A 24,025-nucleotide genomic window follows, 5' to 3' on the forward strand; every position below is an offset into this window, starting at 1 on the left:
TATTTAGAACCTTTATTTTCGTTGTTTTGTATGGCCAACATGTTCCATATATTGCATATTTTCGGTGGAAAAACCCAAACCGGCCTCGCTGGACAAAATGCATATGGGCGTTGGGGACGCCTCCAGATGCAAACGAACAATCGTGACGCGGTGACTATTTCCGCGGCACGACGCTTTTATGACCGAAATGCATTAGGCCGCTGGAGATGGCCTAACTGTTACACTATTACGACAAAAGATAAGAACATGCATATTACATTTGGAGGAATCAACATGCAGAATCCGACTGGTAAGACACCTCCAGTATGGAAATGTTTAACACCATGGGAAAAACAAATATTTGACATCACGGATAAGAAGTTGAAACTTTGAGAGATTTAAGTGAATGAAAATGCTTTTGAAATAGAGCCCAAAGAAATCCTTAGAAAACAATCCTAAGATTGCAATCATTCCAATCAAACTACCCCTGGCCATTCCTTGGGCCGGGCTGGGTTTCGGGTCGGGCCTCAAAAGCGATCCTAAATTTCCAGGCCCGAACAAACCTAGAAAGAGGAAAGCCCGGCCTAAAATAAGTCTAAATCATGTTTTCTGCAAGCCCAAGCCTGGGATGGCCTAACGTTCGAGTTTCAAATTCAGGCATGAACCTGGCCCAACATGCAAGCCCAGCCTGGCCTGGGATTTTTAGGTCGGGCCATCCGAGCCGAGCTGCCCATGCCCAGCATAAATCAAACAACCTACATAGGGCCCTCTAAAAGTCACATGATGTGCCTATTTGATTCGCATGATTCTTAGATAATAGAAAAACACGTTCGATTAGTGTTATGTCGTGCTCAATCTTACATGCTTAGCAAACTAGAAGAATTTGCATCAAGTACCGTTTCACATCAGAGGAGAAAACAAAGGAATTATAACAAAGAAGAGGTTCAAGCTGATGGAAAATTTCCTCCAAAATTTAGTGCAATGCAATATTTAGGGGAAAAATGCCTAAGGATTGAAATCCTTTGTAATTCCTATGAAGTCCCTTTGAATCAAGAGTGCTTGAAACACGTCCAAACAAAGGAGCCCTAGGTGTGGATCTCTATGCATGTAGAAATGGCCTCCGGCCCGGATTTATCATCATCATTGGATATGTTTATAACAAGCTTGAATCACGATCAACCTCGTTTTTCCTGGTCGACTTTCTCGTTCTAGAGAATTCAAGGAGTACTATTTATCGACGTAAAGTTCCACGATGTGAAGGTTTCACATAGATACGTGCACAGGATCATTTAAAGTTGGATTGACATGCACTAACAAATAGGGATAGAAATGGAGCGTATAAACTTTTTCCCGTTTCCACTCTATACTTTTAAGGATCCTTGAAAGATGTGAAGTTCTTTTTTTACTTCGGTGAAGTTTTGCTCTGTATCCATCTCGCGTTGTATTTGCTTTCAAGGATCCGGCCGTGGTTCCCCGCTAGAGGAAAATCGCCGCGAGACCTCGAATCGTCGCTGGAGGGAGGCGAGGAGGAGAACGGGAGGACGAGAGGTTGGGGATGAAGCGAGAACAAGGAGGTGGAGTTCGAACAGGAAACCGACACCTATTTTGTCGGGAAGCGACGATTCTTTCGGGACCGCACGATGAGGAAGCGACGGAGGAGATGAGGGAACACTGTCTAAGACAAGGGAGTGCCAAAACAAGAAATAGATTTTGTGTTTCTCTTTTTTTTTTGTTTTTCTTTGGAAACTCACATAAATTGTACAAAACTATTTGTATGTCCAAAGATGCTATATATATGCGACTTTTTTTTGCCGAAAATTAAGGTAGGGCAACTACCGTACCTTGCCCAACGGGGAGCTTCGCCGCTGCTCGTTAGATTCTATCTCTGCCATCTTCACGAGGATGATATGATACTTTGTCATGTTATCAAAAATCACACCTAAAAGGTTAAGGGTATGTGCATGTTCATTCATGTCGTCTAAGATGAGTACGGATGATAGACGGATCACAAATATGTACTCTAGCATTCCGTGGCAGCTCTCAGCCTCTCACAGCTTGTGATTAACATATGGAAAGATCATCCAGTTATGATGAGTTAAAAAAATTTGGCATCGCGGAGTTTTAAGTCTAACACAGCCTATCTGCAACGAATACATTTTTCAGAAAAGTTGAGCACTACGATAAAAGTATTTTGTGAAAATGAATAAATAAATATTACAAGCATGATGAATCATTGGGTGTGTTTAAACATTCATAAACGTATACACGATGGTGGTTTTTGTCGCAAATTTTCTCGGTACTTATAAATTATTACGAACATGATACCCACATTTTTATCTAAAAAAACCCACATAACACAGTGTGATGTTTTGATGCAGTATTTTTGTGTGAGTGTGTGGAGGGGGACAACTATTCATGTACTAGTATTTGACTTAGTGACTGACGACATGGAAAATCTTGGCAGATACCACCCCTGCTCTTCAAGCTTGCACGTGAAGATTGATCCGTTGAAAATTGCATCCTAGTAGGTCGTTGTAACCCATTTTTATTTTGCGTCCCTGCTTTGTTAAAGTAGAAGAGTAAAATGGATTGTTATTATTAAGTTAAAAAAGGTGTGATTATTTTTCAGTCACCTGAGAACTAAGTTTGTTTTTAATTAGATGATGCAATTAAATTTCAGTTGCAACTCATAAGTTATGACTAACACGAATGAAGATGCAAATCAAATGGTATAAGATTTGACTGAGCACGAAATTAGTTCTTCGTTATTGCTTGTCAACCTCTCCGTTTATTTGACAAGTAGAAAAAAGAGTGGCCCTGCCAAAACATGGTATTCGCTCAACGCGAAGTCCTATTTTCTAAAACATATTTTTAGATGACTCTGAATTCTGAAACATTGAACCATTTCTTGTGATTTTCTTTGGAACAGCATGGCATAGTGTTTCTTCCTCCGTGCATTTGTGCTCGAGGTGGGAGCCCAAAGCTACCTTTCAACGGGATCAAAAAAGGCGGTTAAAAGCCAAGCCAACCTCCTTGTGCTTCTTGTGGTCTCTCTCTCAGCCGCCGCCCTAACCCTAGCCGCCTCCAGTTCATCCTCCTCCATAGATTGGTTCCCCCTCCTCCGGTCGGCTTCGCCGGCGTTAGGAGGAGTGGGGAACCTGATCTATGCGTGGAGTTTCAGATAAAAGTATTATTTTTATTAGATTATGTTAGGATTTTGGTAGCCGCCTTCTTGTTGGTTTCCCCTCAATGGAGATGGCATCGTCTGCAATAAGTGATCTTCGGCCTTTTGTTCGGCGACGAGATCTTCTTCCCGGCGTCAATGATGGTGTTGAACAATCACAATTTTCTAGGTATGGGTCTTCGGATCTTGCTTCGCCAGATCGATTTTGGATCTTTTTTCGTTGTTGCCGCGAGGAGGATTATCCTCGCAGTTTTTGTCCCGGCTGCTACGTCCTCGACAATGGTGATTCGTACTCTCGGCTCTCCATCGACGATGACAAAGCTAGTTGGTTATTATTCCCTGATATACTCGGTGTTGGTACTCTTGCCGATGTTGTATGATTGCTTTAATGGTTGCGTGCGTGCACGCAGCCTTGGCATTGCGGCTCAAAAAATTATGGGAGAACTTTCGTCAGTATCTACAAGTCTATGGTTCGTTATCTATCTTTGGCTGCCTTCAGAAGAGTACAAGATTGTGTTCTGGAAGAAGAAAGAAATTGAAGACCTCGAAGATTTGTTACTATCTTTTAGACTTTATTTTGTAATCTTTGGAGTCAGTTCATGTATCTCTACCATGTACTATCTGTTACTATGAATATATGTGGTATTGATTGTCAAAAAAAAAAAAACCTCCTTGTGCTTCTTCCTCGCTCTTTCTCAGTTTCTCCACCACCATCGCCAATCCCACACGCATCCGGAACCAAAAGCGAGCACTCAAAGGGACCAATCAACCCCAAGCAATCTCTCCCCATTCCGCCTCGCCGGAGCGCGCTGCCATGACTATCAAGACGCTCAAGGCTCGGATCCTGCGCGTCCTCAGATCGTCCCTCCCCGCCCCCGCCGCCTCGGCATCCCCGCCGCCGTCGCCGACCAAACCCGACCGTTTCGTGGTCCTCGCCGCCGACGCGCTCTCCGACGACGCCTCCTTCTTCGACGCCCACGAGACCCCCACCAAGATTAACCTCCCTGCCAGGCCCATCGACGACGACTGGGAGCTCGTCGACCAGCAGGACGGCGACGACCAAGACTCCCTCGCCTCGGCGCCGGCGTGGGCGCCCGATCTCGACGACCTCCTCCGGAAGTTCCCGGCCAGGTGCCCGCCCGGCGGCGAGGAGTCCGTGGTGCTCTACACCACCACGCTCCGGGGCATCCGCAAGACGTTCGAGGACTGCAACGAGGTGCGCGCGCTGCTGGAGAACCTCGCCGCGTCCTTCCAGGAGCGGGACGTGTCCATGGACAGGGGCCTCCGGGAGCAGCTCTGGGCCGCCACCGGCGACAAGGCCGTGCCCCCGCGGCTCTTCGTCCACGGCCGCGACATCGGCGGCGCCGCCCAGGTGCTCGCGCTCCACGAGGACGGCCGCCTGATGTCCCTCCTCCAGCTGTCGTCGCAGGCGACGGCGGCGAGCGGCAACACCAAGAAGGGGAAGTGCGCGGCGTGCGGGGGGCTGAGGTTCGTGGTGTGCGGCGAGTGCGACGGCAGCCGGAAGGTGTTCGACGGCGAGCACGGCGGTGTCCGGTGCGGCGGATGCAACGAGAACGGCCTCGTCATGTGCACGCGTTGCTCGTACCCGAGCTGAAAGTCAAGCAAATTAACTATCACGGAGCAGCGGTTAATTGCCACTTACCTGCTCTGCTTTCTTACTTAATTACCGACACGGTACCACTTTGGGGGTTGAGTGTGCAATTTGATTTAGTGGTTGGCCTGTCATGTACATATATTATGCCAGCTGTATGTTTTATCTTTGTTTTATGGTTGTGTTCAACTGAACTACATATATACATGTGATGTATGTGTGTATGCTAGTTTAGATGTCCATGTCAGAACCCTTACATGGATCCATCAATCAGATTCCTCATGAAACCTGGTGGGTTGATGAAAAAGATACTGGTAATTAATTGGGTGATTAAGGAAAAAAATGAAATTCGTAGCTAGAATTCCTCTTTACATAATATCTGGAATTTGGGAGTGCTCCCCTAGGGATTTCTCACTGAAGCAACTTAGGATTCCCTTGTTGTGGTGGTGGTTCTAGTGAAGAACTCCTAATCTGATGTCCTTTGGATCAGAAGGAGGTTGGTGTGTTAGTGTCTTATTATCAGCTTTGAATCGTTGCCTGACCCGATGGCACCACCAAACACAAATCCTCCTTTCTACTCCTACAACTGATTTGCTATGTTTGTTCTGATCTCGCATCCAGTAATCGCTAAGCATCAATCACATCTGTCAAGCATGGTGACTGGCAAATAAACCACACAACATATTGCTTCCAATGAAATGTTCAGATCTTTTTTCAGTACATTGCAAGATTGTAGGAACAACAGCACGCAGAGTGATTGGCAACAGCGGTGTTTATCATGTGGGATGGTACATCACCATCACATTGTCAATGTCATATCACTCTTGTGCGGTTGCGTTTATATGGAACATTTGTTAAACACATGAAATAGGTGTTCCAGCTGATCTCGGGCTGAATAGAGCAAGGTCACTTGACAGGGACATGTGCTACTCCACTAGGCCTGGCTCGCTGCAACCACAAGAAGGAACGGCCCAAGCCTTGCCTTCCCATCCCTTCACTGCAATCCTTAGAGCCCTTCACTGCAATCCTTAGAGGGGCGCTTCTCCCATTCGGCGTCCGGCAAAGCCGTTGTACCGTGCGAATGGAGGGGGCACTTCTCCCAGGCGCATCCCCAAAATGAATTTGATATATTTAAAATTTAGGCATAATTTAACCAAAGGGGGCGCATTTGGACGAACATAGGCGATATTATTCATACATAGGCGAGTTCGACATAACCTAACTAAAAACAAGATAAATAGCATAAAGCGGCGACAGCTCTACATGCCGCTGAGGCGGCGGTAGAAGGCGGTGTAGTCTTCCTCGTCGCTCTCGTCACAGCTGGGCTTCGGCTAGCCACCGGCGCCACTGCTGCTCCCCTGGCCTGGATCACCACGGCGGTTGCTGCCCTGCTCGGGATCACCACCGCTGTTGTTGCCTTGCCCGTAGTCGTCGACGTCCATGATGAGACCGAGCAGTTACGCATCCTCGATCTAGTGGTGCCACTGCTTCGCCTCCGCTCCCGCCGGGACCAATCGAGCGCGAATTCGAGGGACGCCGGTGGCACGTCCTTGGAGGAGGCGCGCATCGCCATACGCTGCCCCAGGAACTCCTCCGATCAGAGAGAGATCTAGGTGGCGGCGTACTACGGCGGCAACACCCACTCCTCCGGCTCCGGCTTGACGAGGCGGATGTGACCACGCGGAACCGATGCCTCGCGTGGTGCCCACGGCTCGCGGATGACGATGCCACCTCTGCCGCGGGCACCGCCCGTCCGCTTCCTCGACAGCAACAGATCCTCCTCCTTAATTTATAACGGGGCGGCGACGGGAGGAAGCCGAAGCTGACACCGCCGTGGTTGAGGACGAGCCCCTCCACGTGCCAGAAGAAGAGGAGGAGCTTCCCGTCGAGCCCATGAGAGGATGGCGTCAAGTGTTGATGGTCATCAAGGTTGAGAAGAGAAAGTTCAAGATAAGCATCTACCGAAGATCACATGCGTGAACCTTTTCGTCCATTTGATGATAATGAACTTGTGAAGATGTGCCTTAATGAAGCTATCCCATAGCGGTGTATGGGGGAACTAATTGCGAATCTTCACGAAGCAACAATGATCAAGTGGTGCTTTCCAGCTTGAATGAAGCATGAAGCATCATCATCCAGATCAAGCGGGATGTGCAAGGCAAAGGTATGGCCTTGCTAGGTTTTTATTTTACAGGTTTCAAGGTGGTTGTTGGGAGACCGGGTTATAGGTTAGATAGCCGCACTATCCAGAGGGGCTTTCGGTTGGGTAACTTGATCGCATCGTCTTAGGGAGCTTGATAAATGGAAGAACACAGATCAACTGTAGCTAGTTTCGAAATAAGAGTATCGAACCATGAGGAGCTAGTAGTTACGGTCTTAATGCCCTTTGCTACTATCTACTAAATATTACTTATAAATTGTTTTCTAATCTCAAAATGTTTTTAACGGGGGTGTTGTAAATGGTTGAGTGTAAAGTAAATAAAGTAGTAAAAGCATTATAAGAAGAAGTGGGTTGAAACTTAATAAGACAAAGTGTTCTCAGGGATTATTGGATCCACCTCTAGCATTAGGATTCATGTTAATCAAGATAAAGTATGCTTTTAATCATATATTGTGTGGGAGAGCTCCGTAATAAGATGCGCCCAGAAAGTCATCGGTCATCGCATCTCTAAATAAGCACAGCAGCTAGTCTTCTGCAAGCCACATACTGACTATTGCTATTAAGGGTTTTATCTCGTGGTTATCGATATGAGCTTGGTGAGTCCCTCTTATCCCCCTCATCCATGTGTTAAAGTGCCGATACGGTAATGTCACTTCTCGCCATTCACTTTACCACACTTCAAAGGGTAGTTCCCTCTCGAGACCATGCATAAGGCAAATATTACATGGCCGGTGCACAACACACAATATCAAGAGAGAGAACTAACACACATTAATACTTAAACAATAAATCATCTTAGATTCATCTCATATTCATGCTAAGGTTTCTCCATCTCCCCAAGAACTAATGGGACTACTCACACATGGAAGCAATCAAGAACATCATCATAATCTGTTATGGAGGGGATTAAAGGAATGGAATGAATTAGAATACAAATCCACAATAACAATCAAGATTACAACTATGGTTGGAAGTGGATGATGATGGTGGTGCAGCGGTTGATGACGATGAAGGGGATGATGCCTTGTCCTCCGAGGATCCAAGTAGCAGCTCGGATTTTGTCTTCTCCAAAGTTCCTTCTCTAGATCTGATCTGGGGTGTTGTTTCTCTGTTTTTCGGAGCTGTGTGTCTTGGAGCTCTGCGCCTGGTGAAAGTATTTGACGAGGTGGTGCTTCTAGAAGGCCGTGGTGCTCTACAGTACGGGCGGGCCTTGCCCGTACCAATGCCCGTTAAAATTACTGGAAGTTGTCCTCGCATTGTCCTATCGCCCAGGTGCATAATTAAATGCTAAAATGATTTCTATCACGTCAAAATGCTAGAAAATGACATTTTTCATTGATATTTCATCGTTCCTTATTATTTCAAGATCCTGTGTAGACAAGCATAAAAGGGCGTGGTAGCGCGGTGAAATACAAAAATCTTACTACTACTCGTTATTCCTGTTTCGTCTTGGTTCTTGAGCTTGTTGCTAGCTTCTTAAAAAGCCCGGGTTCATCGAAAATGCAATTTGTATGTGAAAGTTCAGAGATGGTAAACCTAGAGGGTGGGTGAATAGGTTTATACAAATTTTAATTCTTTCTTTGCAATATTAGGCTTTGCGGAATATAACGGTGAGCCTAATGCAAACTAGGTGAGGCAACCTATATGATGATACAAGTAACTCAAGCACGAAGGCTCTCACAGGAAATTATATCACAAGTAAGGAGTTCGGTTAGAGATAACCGATAGCACGCGGAGACGAGGGTTTATTCCCGTGTTCCCTTCCTTTGCAAGAAGGTATGTCACATTTGGAGGGGTGGAGGTCCCACTAAGGATTCCCCAACGCCACGAAGACTCACCCTATTCTCCGGAGCCTATCCCACGAAGGAATAGCTCACTCACTTGTGGTAGACTTTGAGGTAGCCTCCAAACCTTCACAATCTTGTCAGGAGCAAATCCACAGCCCGGATGCTTCCGGACCACTCTTGCCCACCTAGGGTTTCCAAGGAACCCTAGAGAGCAAGTATCTTGATGAAAACAAGGGGGAACAAGATTTTCCTTGGTGGAACTATAGATCAAGACCCCCTCTAGCTTTTCCCCGGAGGGATTTGAGTTTGGGTGGAGGAGGAGGGAGATCCGAAGGATTTGGAGCTCAACAATGGAGTATGAGAGAGAGAAATGTCTTGAGCTTTTGCACTGGTCTCCTTACCCCTTCAATGAAGAAGAAGGGGCTTATATAGTCGTCCCGGAAAAGTAGCTGTTTTTCACCTCAGAGTCGAGCCACCCGGTAGCTGACCCGGTGGTACCGGGCCACATGCCGGACAGCCCGGCAGCAGCACCCGGTGGACCGGGCTGACTGCCGGAAGCTCATGTGCTCTGGTTCCTCTTTGCAGTCCAGTAGCAGCACCCGGTACACCGGGCTGGCAGCTGACCTTTCCGGCAGCAGCACCCGGTGGACCGGGCTGTGTGCTGGAATCTTCTGAGCTTCGGCTCATTTCGGCAGTCCGGCAGCAGCACCCGGTGGACCGGGCTGGCTGCCGACTTTCCCGGCAGCAGCACCCAGTGGATCGGGCTGGTGCGCCTAGCTGCCCAGCAGCAGCACTTAGTCTGTCGGGTTGTGTGCCGATTTTTCCTGGAGCTTCGGAACATCCTCTTCTCCTCGGCATTTCTTCCTCTCAACATTTTTGGTGTGAAGATTATGTGTACATGTGACTTTGGCGAAATCCTCTTTATAAACAAATGGCCAACACAACGTCACAAGTTGAGAACAACAATTGGGGGGCCCTCGTGCCTCCACCGGCGCTGCCCTTCCGCCTACTTATTCCCTCCGTCGCGAAAACCCTATTACCGAGAGCCACGATACGGAAATACTTCCAGAGACGCAGCCGCCGCCAATCCCATCTCGGGGATTCGGGAGATCGCCTCCGGCACCCGCGCGAGAGGGGAATCATCTCCCGGAGGACTCTTCATCACCATGATCGCCTCCGGACTGATGTGTGAGTAGTTCACCCTTGGACTATGGGTCCATAGCAGATAGCTAGATGGTTGTCTTCTCCTCATGTGCTATCATGTTTAGATCTTGTGAGCTGCCTATCATGATCAAGATCATCTATTTGTAATGCTACATGTTGTGTTTGTTGGGATCCGATGAATATGGAATACTATGTCAAGTTGATTATCAATTTATCATATATGTGTTGTTTATGTTCTTGCATGCTCTCCGTTGCTAGTAGAGGCTCTGGCCAAGTTGATACTTGTAACTCCAAGAGGGAGTATTTATGCTCGATAGTGGGTTCATGCCTCCATTGAATGCAGGACAAGTGACGTGAAAGTTCTAAGGTTGTGGATGTGTTGTTGCCACTAGGGATAAAACATCAATGCTTTGTCTAAGGATATTTGTGTTGATTACATTACGCACCATACTTAATGCAATTGTCTGTTGTTTGCAACTTAATACTGGAAGGGGTGCGGATGCTTGAAAGAACATTTCCCGCCCTTTTGGGTTTTGTGTGTTTGACGTCAACACTATGTATATTTTTATGTGTGTTGATGTAGACAGGTACAAGCTATCAAAAATTATGTTGGTTCGGTGAATTGCTTTAGCTGTTCTGAAGTTCTGCAGTTTTTATGAGTCTGGCGGAAGTTCCGGCCTCAGCAGGCGGAAGTTCCGCCCTGGCGTTTTCAGCAGAAGCTCCCCAGCGCAGTTTGGCCACAACTCTTTTCTTCCTGACCGGAAGTTCCGGTGAAGTTGGCCGGAAGTTCCGGTCGGCGGAACTTCCGCCCAACTTCCGGGCAAGTTCCGGAAATGCGGTTTTGTGGCTCAGTATAGTCCAGTAAGGTTTTCGGGCAATTCCGGAACTTGGTCGGAACTTCCGGTCACCGGAAGTTCCGCCCAAGTTCCTCCCCCTTTTGTGCTTTGCAGGAATTTTATCAGAAGCGGAACTTCCGGCCCAAACGGCCGGTACTTCCGGTGGAAGCCGGAACTTCCGGCCATCCTGGGCGGAACTTCCGGTGTAAGTGAATTTCGTCCCCAACGGTCAGATCTGAAAGCTCCACCCATATAAATAGCTTTCTTCTCCAAAGGGACAAGTTGCTCAATCATTGCAAGAAAAATCTGCCAAGCTTCACCACCATTAGAGCCACCTCAAGAACACAAGATTTGCAAGATCTCCTTCCTCCCCCAACCAAAGCTCTTGATCTTTGGAGATTCGAAGGAGAATACACCGATCTACATCCTCACCGAAGCGTTCTTCATTTCCCCCTCTCTTGTTTGAGGGATCTCATGCTAGTGTTCCTATTTGGTTCCCTAGTTGATTTGTTGTTGATGTGTTGTTGTTGATTGTTGTATTGTTACGGATTTGGGAGCCTCCAATTTGGTTGTGGATGTGTGCCCCAAGAACTTTGTAAAGGCCCGGTTTCCGCCTCGAGGAAATCCCTTAGTGGAAGTGGGCTAGGCCTTCGTGGCGTTGCTCACGGGAGATCCGAGTGAAGCCTTCGTGGGCTGTTGGTTTGGCTTGCGTAGCAACCACACTCCTCCAAACGTAGACGTACCTTCTTGCAAAGGAAGGGAACTACGGGAATCATCTCCGTGTCATCGCGTGCTCCACTCTCGGTTACCTCTATCCCACTCTATCTCCTATTGCGTAGCTATACCTTGCTTAGTTGATATCCTTGTCATATAGGTAAATTCACTTAGTTGCATATCTAGAGAATTTACCTTTTGTGTCAAGCCTAAATTGAAAAAGAACTAAAAATTGGTTAGCACCTATTCACCCCCCCCTCTAGGTGCGGCATACGATCCTTTCAATGCTAACCCGAAGGTGGACTCTTTAGGCATAGATGCATGCTGGATAGCGGTCTATGTACTTTGTCGTAATGCCCTAATTAAATCTCATAGTAGTCATCATGATATGTATGTGCATTGTTATGCCCTCTTTATTTGTCAATTGCCCAACTGTAATTTGTTCACCCAACATGCTATTTATCTTATTGGAGAGACACCACTAGTGAACTGTGGACCCCGGTCCATTCTTTTACATCTGAAATACAATCTACTGCAATACTTGTTCTTTACTGTTCTTCGCAAACAAACATCATCTTCCACACTATACATTTAATCCTTTGTTTACGAGCAAGCCGGTGAGATTGACAACCTCACTCGTTACGTTGGGGCAAAGTACTTTGATTGTGTTGTGCAGGTTCCACGTTGGCGCTGGAATCCCCGGTGTTGCGCCGCACTACACTCCGCCACCAACAACCTTCACGTGTTCCTTGACTCCTACTCGGTTCAATAACCTTGGTTTCTTATCGAGGGAAAACTTGCTCGTCGTACGCATCACACCTTCCTCTTGGGGTTCCCAACGGACGTGTGCTTCACGCGTATCAAGCATATTTTCTGGCGCCGTTGCCGGGGACGTGAAGGAAAATTACACTACAGAGATTTCTAACTCCCACGTCAACTGCACGCCAGCAGCATATTTTCTGGCGCCGTTGCCGGGGAGATCAAGACACACTGCAAGGGGAGTCTCCCACATCCAATCTCTTTACTTTGTTTTTGTCTTGCTTTACTTTATTTTATTTACTGCTTTGTTTGCTCTCTATATCAAAAATACAAAAAAATTAGTTACTTGCTTTACTTTATTTACTATCTTGTTTGCGTTCTCTATATTGAAAACACAAAAAAAATAGTTACTTGCATTTACTGTACTTTATTTAGTTTTCTTTATTTACTACTGTTAAAATGAATACTCCTGAGAATACTAAGTTGTGTGACTTCACTAGCACAAATAATAATGATTTCCTATGCACACCTATTGCTCCACCTGCTACTACAGCAGAATTTTATGAAATTAAACATGCTTTACTAAATTTTGTTATGAGAGAGCAATTTTCTGGTGTTAGTTCTGATGATGCTGCTGCCCATCTTAATAATTTTGTTGAACTTTGTGAAATGCAAAAGTATAAGGATGTAGATGGTGACATTATAAAATTAAAATTGTTTCCTTTCTCTTTAAGAGGAAGAGCCAAATATTGGTTGCTATCTTTGCCTAAAAATAGTATTGATTCATGGACTAAATGTAAGGATGCTTTCATTGGTAGATATTATCCTCCTGCTAAAATTATATCTTTGAGAAGTAGCATAATGAATTTTAAGCAATTGGATAATGAAAATGTTGCCCAAGCATGGGAAAGAATGAAATCTTTGGTAAAGAATTGCCCTACTCATGGACTGACTACTTGGATGATCATCCAAACCTTTTATGCAGGACTGAATTTTTCTTCGCAGAACCTATTGGATTCAGCTGCTGGAGGTACTTTTATGTCCATCACCTTAGGCGCAGCAACAAAGCTTCTTGATGATATGATGATCAATTACTCTGAATGGCACACTGAAAGGGCTCCACAAGGTAAGAAGGTAAATTCTGTTGAAGAAACCCCCTCCTTGAGTGATAAGATGGATGCTATTATGTCTATGCTTGTGAATGGTAGATCTAATGTTGATCCTAATAATATTCCTTTAGCTTCATTGGTTGCTCAAGAAGAGCATGTTGATGTGAACTTCATTAAAAATAATAATTTCAACAACAATGCTTATAGGAATAATTCTGATAACAACTATAGGTCATATCCTTCTAATAATGGTAATGGTTATGGTAATTCTTATGGGAATTCTTACAACAATAATAGGAGTGTACCCCCTGGTCTTGAAGCCATGCTTAAAGAATTTATTAGTACACAAATTACTTTTAACAAATCTGTTGAAGAAAAGCTTGATAAAATTGATGGTCTTGCTTCTAAGGTTGATAGTCTTGCCTCTGATGTTGATATTTTAAAATTGAAAGTTATGCCTAAAGAAGATAAAGATATTAAGTCATTTTCTACAGCAAACGCCATCCAAGTTCGAATTAATGAGAATATTAGATTGATGGCTGAATTACATGCTAGGTGGGAAAGAGAAGAAAAACTAGCTAAAGAGAACAATGTAGCTAAAGTTTGGACTATTACCACCACTAGTAATGTTGATGCTTCACATGTTGCTAAACCTCCTACTATCAATGGTAAAATAATTGGTGTTATGAATGTTTCTACTCCTAGTGCAAAGCGTGCAAAATTGCCTGAAACTGCTAAAACTGCTGAAACTGCTTGTGATAAAATTGCTGAAATTTTTCAAAATATTGGGGACAATGATCCCATTGCTGTAGATCATAATGGTTTAGATTTTGATGATTTCCATATCTCTGAAGTTATTAAGTTCTTACAAAAACTTGCTAGAAGTCCCAATGCTAGTGCTATAAATTTGGCCTTTACAAAACATATTACAAATGCTCTCATAAAAGCTAGAGAAGAGAAATTAAAACTTGAAACTTCTATTCCTAGGAAGTTAGAAGATGGTTGGGAGCCTATTATTAAGATGAGGGTCAATGATTTTAATTGTAATGCTTTATGTGATCTTGGTGCAAGTATTTCTGTTATGCCTAAGAAAATCTATGATATGCTTGACTTGCCACCATTGAAAAATTGTTATTTGGATGTTAATCTTGCTGATAATTCTATAAAGAAACCTTTGGGGAGGATTGATAATGTTCGCATTACGGTTAACAATAACCTTGTCCCCGTTGATTTTGTTGTCTTGGATATTGAATGCAATGCATCTTGTCCCATTATTTTGGGAAGACCTTTTCTTCGAACTGTTGGTGCTATTATTGATATGAAGGAAGGTAATATTAAGTATCAATTTCCTCTCAAGAAATGTATGGAACACTTCCCTAGAAAGAGAATGAAGTTACCTTATGATTCTATTATTAGAACAATTTATGATGTTGATGCTTCATCTCTTGATGTTACTTGATTCACACTTTCTGCGCCTAGCTGAAAGGCGTTAAAGAAAAGCGCTTATGGGAGACAACCCATTATTTTACTTCTGCACTTTTGTTTTATATTTGAGTCTTGGAAGTTGTTACTACTGTAGCAAACTCTCCTTATCTTTATTTTATCGCATTGTTGTGCCAAGTAAAGTCTTTGATAGTAGGGTTGATACTAGATTTGGATTACTGCGCAGAAACAGATTTCTTACTGTCACGAAATTGAGCAGCCCCGTCTGTAGGTAATTTAGAAAAATATGCCAATTTACATGCGTGATCCTCAGATATGTACGCAACTTTCATTCAATTTGAGCTTTTTCATCTGAGCAAGTTAAGTTCCCCAGAAAAATTCGTTTTTACGGACTGTTCTGTTTTGACAGATTCTGCCTTTTATTTCACATTGCCTATTTTGCTATGTTTGATGGATTTCTTTGTTCCATTAACTTTCAGTAGCTTTGTGCAATGTCCAGAAGTGTTAAGAATGATTATGTCACCTCTGAATATGTGAATTTTTGATTATGCACTAACCCTCTAATGAGTTTGTTTTGAGTTTGGTGTGGAGGAAGTTTTCAAGGATCAAGAGAGGAGGATGATACAACATGATCAAGAAGAGTTAAAAGTCTAACCTTGGGGATGCCCCCGTGGTTCATCCCTGCATATTTTAAGAAGACTCAAGCATCTAAGCTTGGGGATGCCCAAGCCATCCCTTCTTCATCGACAACTTATCAGGTCACCTCTAGTGAAACTATATTTTTATTCCATCACATCTTATGTGCATTACTTGGAGCGTCTGTTTGTTTTTGTTTTTGTTTGAATAAAATCGGATCCTAGCATTCTTTGTTTGGGAGAGAGACATGCTCCGCTGTTGCATATGAACACATGTGTTCTTAGCTTTACTTTTAATGTTCATGGCGAAGGATGAAACTGCTTCGTTCATCATTATTATGGTTGGAAACAGAAAATGCTTCATGTGGTAATTGGTATAATGTCTTGAATAATTTGATACTTGGCAATTGTTGTGCTCATATAGATCATGTTTAAGCTCTTGCACCATGTACTTTGCACCTATTAATGAAGAACTACATAGAGCTTGTTAAAATTTGGTTTGCATGATTGGTCTCTCTAGAGTCTAGATATTTTCTGGTGAGGTGTTTGAACAACAAGGAAGACAATGTAGAGTCTTATAATGCTTGCAATATGTTCTTATGTAAGTTTTGCTGTGCCGATTCATACTTGTGTTTGCTTCAAACAACCTTGCTAGCCAAAGCCTTTTATTGAGAGGGATTACTTCTCGTGCATCCAAATCCTTGAGCCAAAAACTATGCCATTTGTGTCCACCATACCTACCTACTACATGGTATTTGTCTGCCATTCCAAAGTAAATTACTTGAGTGCTACCTTTAAAATTCTATTCTTTGTCTTTGCAATATATAGCTCATGGGAAAATAGCCTTAATAACTATTGTGGTAAAGAATATGTAGCTTATGTATCTTATTTCTTATAAGTTGCTTGTTGAGCGGTAACCATGTTTCTAGGGACGCCACCAACTATTACACCTTTATTGAATATCATGTGAGTTGCTATGCATGTTCGTCTTGTCTGAAGTAAGGGTGATTTATCATGATCAAATGGTTTGAGTATGCATATTGTTAGAGAAGAACATTGGGCCGCTAACTAAAGCCATGAATCATGGTGGAAGTTTCAGTTTGGACATCAATCCTCAATCTCTTATGAGAATATTATCTGTTGTTGAATGCTTATGCATTAAAGAGGAGTCCATTATCTGTTGTCTATGTTGTCCCGGTATGGATGTCTAAGTTGAGATCTATCAAAAACGAGAAATCAAATGCGATCTATCTCCTTAGACCCTTGTACATGCGACATAGAGGTACCCCTTTGTGACACTTGGTTGAAACATATGTTATGCAATGATAATCCATGTAAATCCAAGCTAATTAGGACACGGTGTGAGCACTATTGGTAATCTATGCATGAGGCTTGCAACTTATAAGATGTCTTATGCATAACACATATGATTTATTACTACCGTTAACAAAATTGTTTCTATGTTTTCAAAATGAAAAGCTCTAGCACAAAAATAGTAATCCATGCTTCCTCTCGCGAAGGGCCTATCTTTTACTTTATGTTGAGTCAGTTTACCTACTTCTTTCTATCTTAGAAGCAAACACTTGTGTCAACTGTGTGCATTAATTCCTACATACTTGCTTATTTGCATTCATCATATTACTTTGTGTTGACAATTATCCATGAGATATACATGTTGAAGTTGAAAGCAAGCTCGCTGAAACTTATATCTTCCTTTGTGTTGCTTCAAAACTCTCTACTAAGAATTTATTGCTTTATGAGTTAACTCTTATGCAAGTCTTATAGATGCTTGTCTTGAAAGTACTATTCATAAAAAGTCTTTGCTATATGATTCAGTTGTTTAATCATTGTCTTTACCATTGCTTCGAATCGCTACATTCATCTCATATGCTTTACGATAGTATTGATCAAGATTATGATAGCATGTCACTTCAGAAATTATCTTTGTTATCGTTTACCTACTCGAGGGCGAGTAGGAACTAAGCTTGGGGATGCTTGATACGTCTCAAACGTATCTATAATTTCTTATGTTCCATGCTACTTTTATGATGATACTCACATGTTTTATACACACTTTACATCATTTGTATGTATTTTCCGGCACTAACCTATTGACGAGATGCCGAAGAGCCGATTCTGTTGTTTTCTCGCTGTTTTTGGTTTCAGAAATCCTACAAAGGAAATATTCTCGGAATTGGACGAAATCAACGCCCAGGGTCTTATTTTTCCACGAAGCTTCCAGAAGACCGAAGGGGATACGAAGTGGGGCGACGAGGCGCCCAGACCACAGGGCCGCGCGGCCTGGGTGGGGCCCGCGCCGCCCTATGGTGTGGGGCCCTCGTGCCTCCACCGACGCTGCCCTTCCGCCTACTTATTCCCTCCGTCGCGAAAACCCTATTACCGAGAGCCACGATACGGAAATACTTCCAGAGACGCAGCCGCCGCCAATCCCATCTCGGGGGATTCAGGAGATCGCCTCCGGCACCCTGCCGGAGAGGGGAATCATCTCCCGGAGGACTCTTCATCACCATGATCGCCTCCGGACTGATGTGTGAGTAGTTCACCCTTGGACTATGGGTCCATAGCAGTAGCTAGATGGTTGTCTTCTCCTCATGTGCTATCATGTTTAGATCTTGTGAGCTGCCTATCATGATCAAGATCATCTATTTGTAATGCTACATGTTGTGTTTGTTGGGATCCGATGAATATGGAATACTATGTCAAGTTGATTATCAATCTATCATATATGTGTTGTTTATGTTCTTGCATGCTCTCCGTTGCTAGTAGAGGCTCCGGCCAAGTTGATACTTGTAACTCCAAGTGGGAGTATTTATGCTCGATAGTGGGTTCATGCCTCCATTGAATCGCGGGATAGTGACAGAAAGTTCTAAGGTTGTGGATGTGCTGTTGCCACTAGGGATAAAACATCAATGCTTTGTCTAAGGATATTTGTGTTAATTACATTACGCACCATACTTAATGCAATTGTCTGTTGTTTGCAACTTAATACTGGAAGGGGTGCGGATGCTAACCCGAAGGTGGACTTTTTAGGCATAGATGCATGCTGGATAGCGGTCTATTTACTTTGTCGTAATGCCCTAATTAAATCTCATAGTAGTCATCATGATATGTATGTGCATTGTTATGCCCTCTTTATTTGTCAATTGCCCAACTGTAATTTGTTCACCCAACATGCTATTTATCTTATTGGAGAGACACCACTAGTGAACTGTGGACCCCGGTCCATTCTTTTACATCTGAAATACAATCTACTGCAATACTTGTTCTTTACTGTTCTTCACAAACAAACATCATCTTCCACACTATACATTTAATCCTTTGTTTACAGCAAGCCGGTGAGATTAACAACCTCACTGTTACGTTGGGGCAAAGTACTTTGATTGTGTTGTGCAGGTTCCACGTTGGCGCCGGAATCCCTGGTGTTGCGCCGCACTACACTCCGCCACCAACAACCTTCACGTGTTCCTTGACTCCTACTGGTTCGATAACCTTGGTTTCTTACTGAGGGAAAACTTGCTACTGTACGCATCACACCTTCCTCTTGGGGTTCCCAACGGACGTGTGCTTCACGCGTATCAAGCATATTTTCTGGCGCCGTTGCCGGGGACGTGAAGGAAAATTACACTACAGAGATTTCTAACTCCCACGTCAACTGCACGCCAGCACTCCCCCAATATCTTTAGAAAACATGCATGGCATGGACAAGATAAAGCTAGGATATCTATGACATAAAGATATAGCATAGCATAGATAGATATCCAAGATACATAGCATAATACATACTTGTCCATCACACAAATTTAAAGCAAATTGTTCCAACTGAAAGTAGCAAATAGTAGCACAAGCCAATAAGAATCAAGTGGAAAAGCCAAGGCTTGTGCATACAGAGAACCCCAGAAAAACCCCGGCAAGTTAAGGAACCCGTAAACCTACTAAGACTCTACTCCCTTCTCCCCCTTTGGCATCGGAACACCGAAAAGGAGAGACAGAGTGAGATGGGTACTAGCGCATCCCAAGTGACGATCAGCTGCATCGACGACCAAGGAGAGGACTAGGACTCCTCAGAAGTTTCCTCCTCTTCTTCTTCAATGTCAGCACCACTATATCCAGCAAACATGGCATCATCGAGAGGTGGCATACGATAGTTGAAATTAGCAAGAGGGGCCATCTCAGGTGGATCCTCTGGCACTTCGAGGCCACGAGCACAGAAGTCCTCAACAGTGAGCTCACGGTTGCTTTGAGCCAACCGAAGAGCCTTGGAGTTCACATCATAGGAATGCTTGCACATCTGAAAGAGAATCTTGAAGAACTTGGCAGCCCCTTTTTGGGCTTCACAGAGCTGGAGCTAGAGGCCATCAAGGGGTCATGATGGTGCTTCTTGGCGGCCTCCGAGTAACCTACAACCGGGCGCATAGATGGAACCTCAGGAGCATCACGACGAAGTGGCAAGTCAAGAAGTGCATGCCGCTCACGACGCCCGACCAACACAGTGGCAGGAGCGGCAGACAAAGCAAACACTGGACATAGGCAGCATAGTTGGGTAACATCCTTTTCTCTACTGCCCTCTTCATCTCATGGTAGATAAAATCTGGCACATCAATCTTCTGCTGATTATTTGGATGGGTGTAAAGCATGAGATTCTTGGCATACCTACGGCAAGCCCCAAAGTCACCCCCCTTGCTGACAATAGTGCAACGGTAAATCTTGGCCATGGTGTTGTAGAAGTAGTACATAGAAGTGATCTGTGGTATAGCAGGAACTGGAGCGGATGATGGGTAGCAGAAGGCAATGGAGGCATCTTGCATAGACCCTTCACCATGAATGCGAAAGCCGCCACGCAGATCTCCCGTGTTTCCAAGGGCAGTCTGGAACTGGTCATAGGAAATACTGCACTGATGTGTAGCTGGCATCCAAGTAATGTGCCTCTAAGGTGTGGGGTGGAAGTAGGTTGTGCAGAAAAACTGGCTGACAAGGTCTGGCAGATAATCTTGCTCAATGGTGACAAGCGTCCATAGATTCATCTTCTTCAGAGCCATGTCAACATATTTGAAGTCATCATTCATATCCATATTATGAAATTCAACATTGAGGCGTGTGGGCTTCACAGATGGTTCTGGCACAGCTGGCTCATAAAACTTTTCCCACATGGCAAATTGGGCTCTTGTCCAAAAGTGTCTATCTTCGGTGAATGGTTGCTCGTCATTCACATATGGGTCATCCTACCGCATGTTGGTCCAAATGTGCAGCTCACATGTCTTCAAATCAACCGGGGGAACATAGTTGGGATCATACCGCTCACCTTCTTCAGCAAACTCTTCATATGCATCTTCCCCGGAACTAGCTCTAGGAGTTGGGGCCTTCTTTCTTTTGGCATTCCTCTTGCTACGACCAGTACCTCGATTGCCACCTGTCTCAACCATGGATCCTTTGCCCCTATGAGTCTCTGGAGGAACAAAGTCCGAGTCATTTGCCTCATCACCTGTGAACAAGAGAGCATAGAGGAGCAGCAAGGATAAGTGTACATGCCCGAAAAACGGAGGCCAAAGACGAAGAAAGTTTGGCAAAAGTGAACGTTTGGAGGTAACAGAGAAACTCGGCAGGGGGCCCAGTAGGGCCGGACCAGATACCGGATTACCCGGTAGCAGCACCCGGCAGGTCGGGTTAGGTACCGGGTAACTCGGCAGGTAGTCCGGTCCACCGGGTCACCTACCGAAAAATTCGAGGAAAAATCCCCAACTAGTATTTTCTCTTGTTTGCTCCAAAAATTTCTCAATACTTCTGCAAAACTAACTCATGATGAAGTGAGAGTCATGAATAGAAGTGGTTGACTCCCCAATGGCATAAGTTCTAAACCTAAATCCTCAAGTTCATATGTTGGGTAACAAAAAGAAGAACACTTGAGGAGGGGGATGAAGACAAGATGAAGTTACCCGAAGACATGCTCTCCTTGCCCAAACTTGGCGGAGAAGAGCTTCTAATGGAGGAAGCTTTGGTGGGTGGAAATCCAAATTCTTCCCAAATGGCTTGACCAATCGTGAATCCCTTAGGTGGAGATGGTCCAAATGATGAGGGGAGCAAGGGGAGTGGATGGATCTAGAGTTCCAAGGGTTGAATCAACCACTTGGAGAGGAGGGAGGTGTGGTAATGGTGGCTATGGTGGAGAGATGACATGGGGAAGAAAGGGGATCCAAGAGGTATCCCTAACTTCCCAGGGAGTAAGTACCCCCTTTTCGCGAACGAACCCGGTAATCAACCCGTTACCACCGGACCAGCTGCCGACCCACCCGGTACACAGCCCGGTGGACCGGGCTGGCTACCGGAAATTCTGGTAACAACACCCGGTCTGCCGGCTCAGAAACCGAAACTTCAAAAATGACCTCTTTTTGCTAAAGTTTCAAGACGGGCATGCACATTCATAGATGAAGGATAGAGTAGGTTTGATTAGAGACAGTTTGGATTCTATACATGCTCATTGGTAGGAAAAAGAAGATCAAATTGCAACAATGAGCATGGTTTTGAACTAAGCATAAACCAAAGAGATAAGATATGTCACTTAAGATCATGTGGCCCCAAAAGATGAGTAGGCTAAATAGCATAAGAGGCAAATAAAAGGGCGGGGGATTTCTCCCCTTATGTGAAAGCGCAAATGTCATGAGACCTCGAAGAGACATGCTTGAGTCCATATTTTGACATTGGTTCTATTAATGTTGCACACATAGGTATGCATCATACCAAGACATGGTAAGATGACTATATGTGCTGCACAACTAAGCTAAATAGCAAGTTAAATGCAAGAATTAATATAGTGCAAGAAGTTAAATGCAAGAATTAATACATCAAGAGTCATAGATTATTTTGAAATGTTTTTGCAATAAGATCATTTAGCCTTATATAGTGAAATCAATTTGCAATTGAGGCTTAATGAGAGGCGGGGGATTACTCCCCCTATGTGAAAGCGCAAATGTCATGAGACCTCGAAGAGACATGCTTGGGTCCATATAATGACATTGGGTCTATTTATGTTGCACACATAGGTATGCATCATACCAAGACATGGTAAGATGACTATCCCCATATGTGATGTGCCTCTAAGCTAGATAGCAAGATAAATGCAAGAATATAGTGCAAGAAGTTATTCAATCTAAGTTTTTAGGATCAAGAATACCAAGTTCTCCTCTCAAGTTAACAAACCGGGCTTCATCCAAAGGCTTAGTGAAAATATCCGCCAATTGATATGTTGTCCCCACATGAGTGAGATCAATGTCCCCATTGGCAACATGGTCACGTAGGAAGTGATGGCGAATGTCAATGTGTTTGGTGCGACAATGTTGAACCGGGTTATTGGCGATCTTTATTGCACTTTCATTGTCACATAGAAGAGGCACCGTACCAAGAGAAATACCATAGTCTTTCAAGGTTTGCTTCATCCATAACAATTGAGTGCAACAAGATGCCGCGGATATATATCCGGCTTCGGCGGTGGATAAAGCGGTGGAGTTTTGTTTCTTGGATGACCAACTCACCAATGATCGGCCAATAAATTGGCAAGCCCCGGAGGTAGACTTCCGGTCAACCTTATCACCGGCCCAATCGGAATCCGAGTAGCCAATGAGTTCAAAGGTTGACCCCTTTGGATACCATAGCCCGAGAGTAGGAGTGAGAACAAGGTATCTTAGAATCCGTTTGACCGCCATCAAATGGCTCTCCTTAGGAGCAGATTGAAAACGAGCACACATCCCTACACTTAGCATGATATCCGGCCTAGAGGCACAAAGGTAGAGCAAGGATCCTATCATGGAGCGGTATACCTTTATATCCACATCCTTCTCACCGTCACATGAGCCAAGTTGCCCCTTTACGGGCATGGGTGTCTTCATTGGGCTTGCATTGGTCATGTTGAACTTCTTGAGCATGTCCTTCACATACTTTTCTTGAGAGATGAAGGTGCCTTTTGCAAGTTGCCTCACTTGGACGCCTAAGAACTTCAACTCTCCCATCATGGACATCTCAACATCAATAGCTCAAAAGCTTTGTTATGATTGGGGTTAGTTCCACCAAAGATAATATCATCAAATATATTTGACATATAAATAAGCCATCCCCTTTAACCCTCTTGGTGAAAAGGGTGGAATCGACCGTACCCATGTAAAACCGATCATGTAGTAAGAAATCCCTAAGGAACTCATACCAAGCACGTTCTTGCTTGAGACCGTAGAGTGCCTTATGGAGTAGATACACATGGTTGGGTCGGCGTGGGTCTTCGAAACCCGGGGGTTGAGCCACATATGCAGTTTCTTTTAGGGGACCATTCAAAAATGCACTTTTCACATCCATTTGATATAGTTTGAAATTGTGGAAAGATGCAAATGCAAGCAAAAGGAGAATAGTTGCAAGACGGGCTACCGACGCAAAGGTATCCTCAAAATCCATACCTTCTATTTGGGCAAACCCTTGCGCCACTAACCTTGCTTTATTTCTTATGACAATGCCATTCTCATATTGCTTGTTCTTGAATACCCATTTGGTCCCAATGACATTGATGCGATGATCCTTGGGTCTCTCAACTAGAGACCATACTTCATTACGAGTGAAACACTCCAATTCTTCTTGCATGGAAATTA

The 24,025-nt window shown here is 44.2% G+C and overlaps 1 protein-coding gene across 1 annotated transcript; it reads left to right on the forward strand.

The window, feature by feature from the left end:
* Positions 1-3,839: 3,839 nt before the first annotated feature.
* LOC124679252 (uncharacterized protein At5g39865-like) lies at positions 3,840-4,964 on the forward strand. Its single transcript, XM_047215048.1, has one exon. The coding sequence runs from the start codon at positions 3,978-3,980 to the stop codon at positions 4,776-4,778; it is 801 nt and encodes a 266-aa protein (XP_047071004.1). The 5' UTR covers positions 3,840-3,977; the 3' UTR covers positions 4,779-4,964.
* Positions 4,965-24,025: the final 19,061 nt, after the last annotated feature.

This window comes from Lolium rigidum, chromosome 7 (genome assembly GCF_022539505.1).
Source record: "Lolium rigidum isolate FL_2022 chromosome 7, APGP_CSIRO_Lrig_0.1, whole genome shotgun sequence".
Classification (NCBI taxonomy): domain Eukaryota; kingdom Viridiplantae; phylum Streptophyta; class Magnoliopsida; order Poales; family Poaceae; genus Lolium; species Lolium rigidum.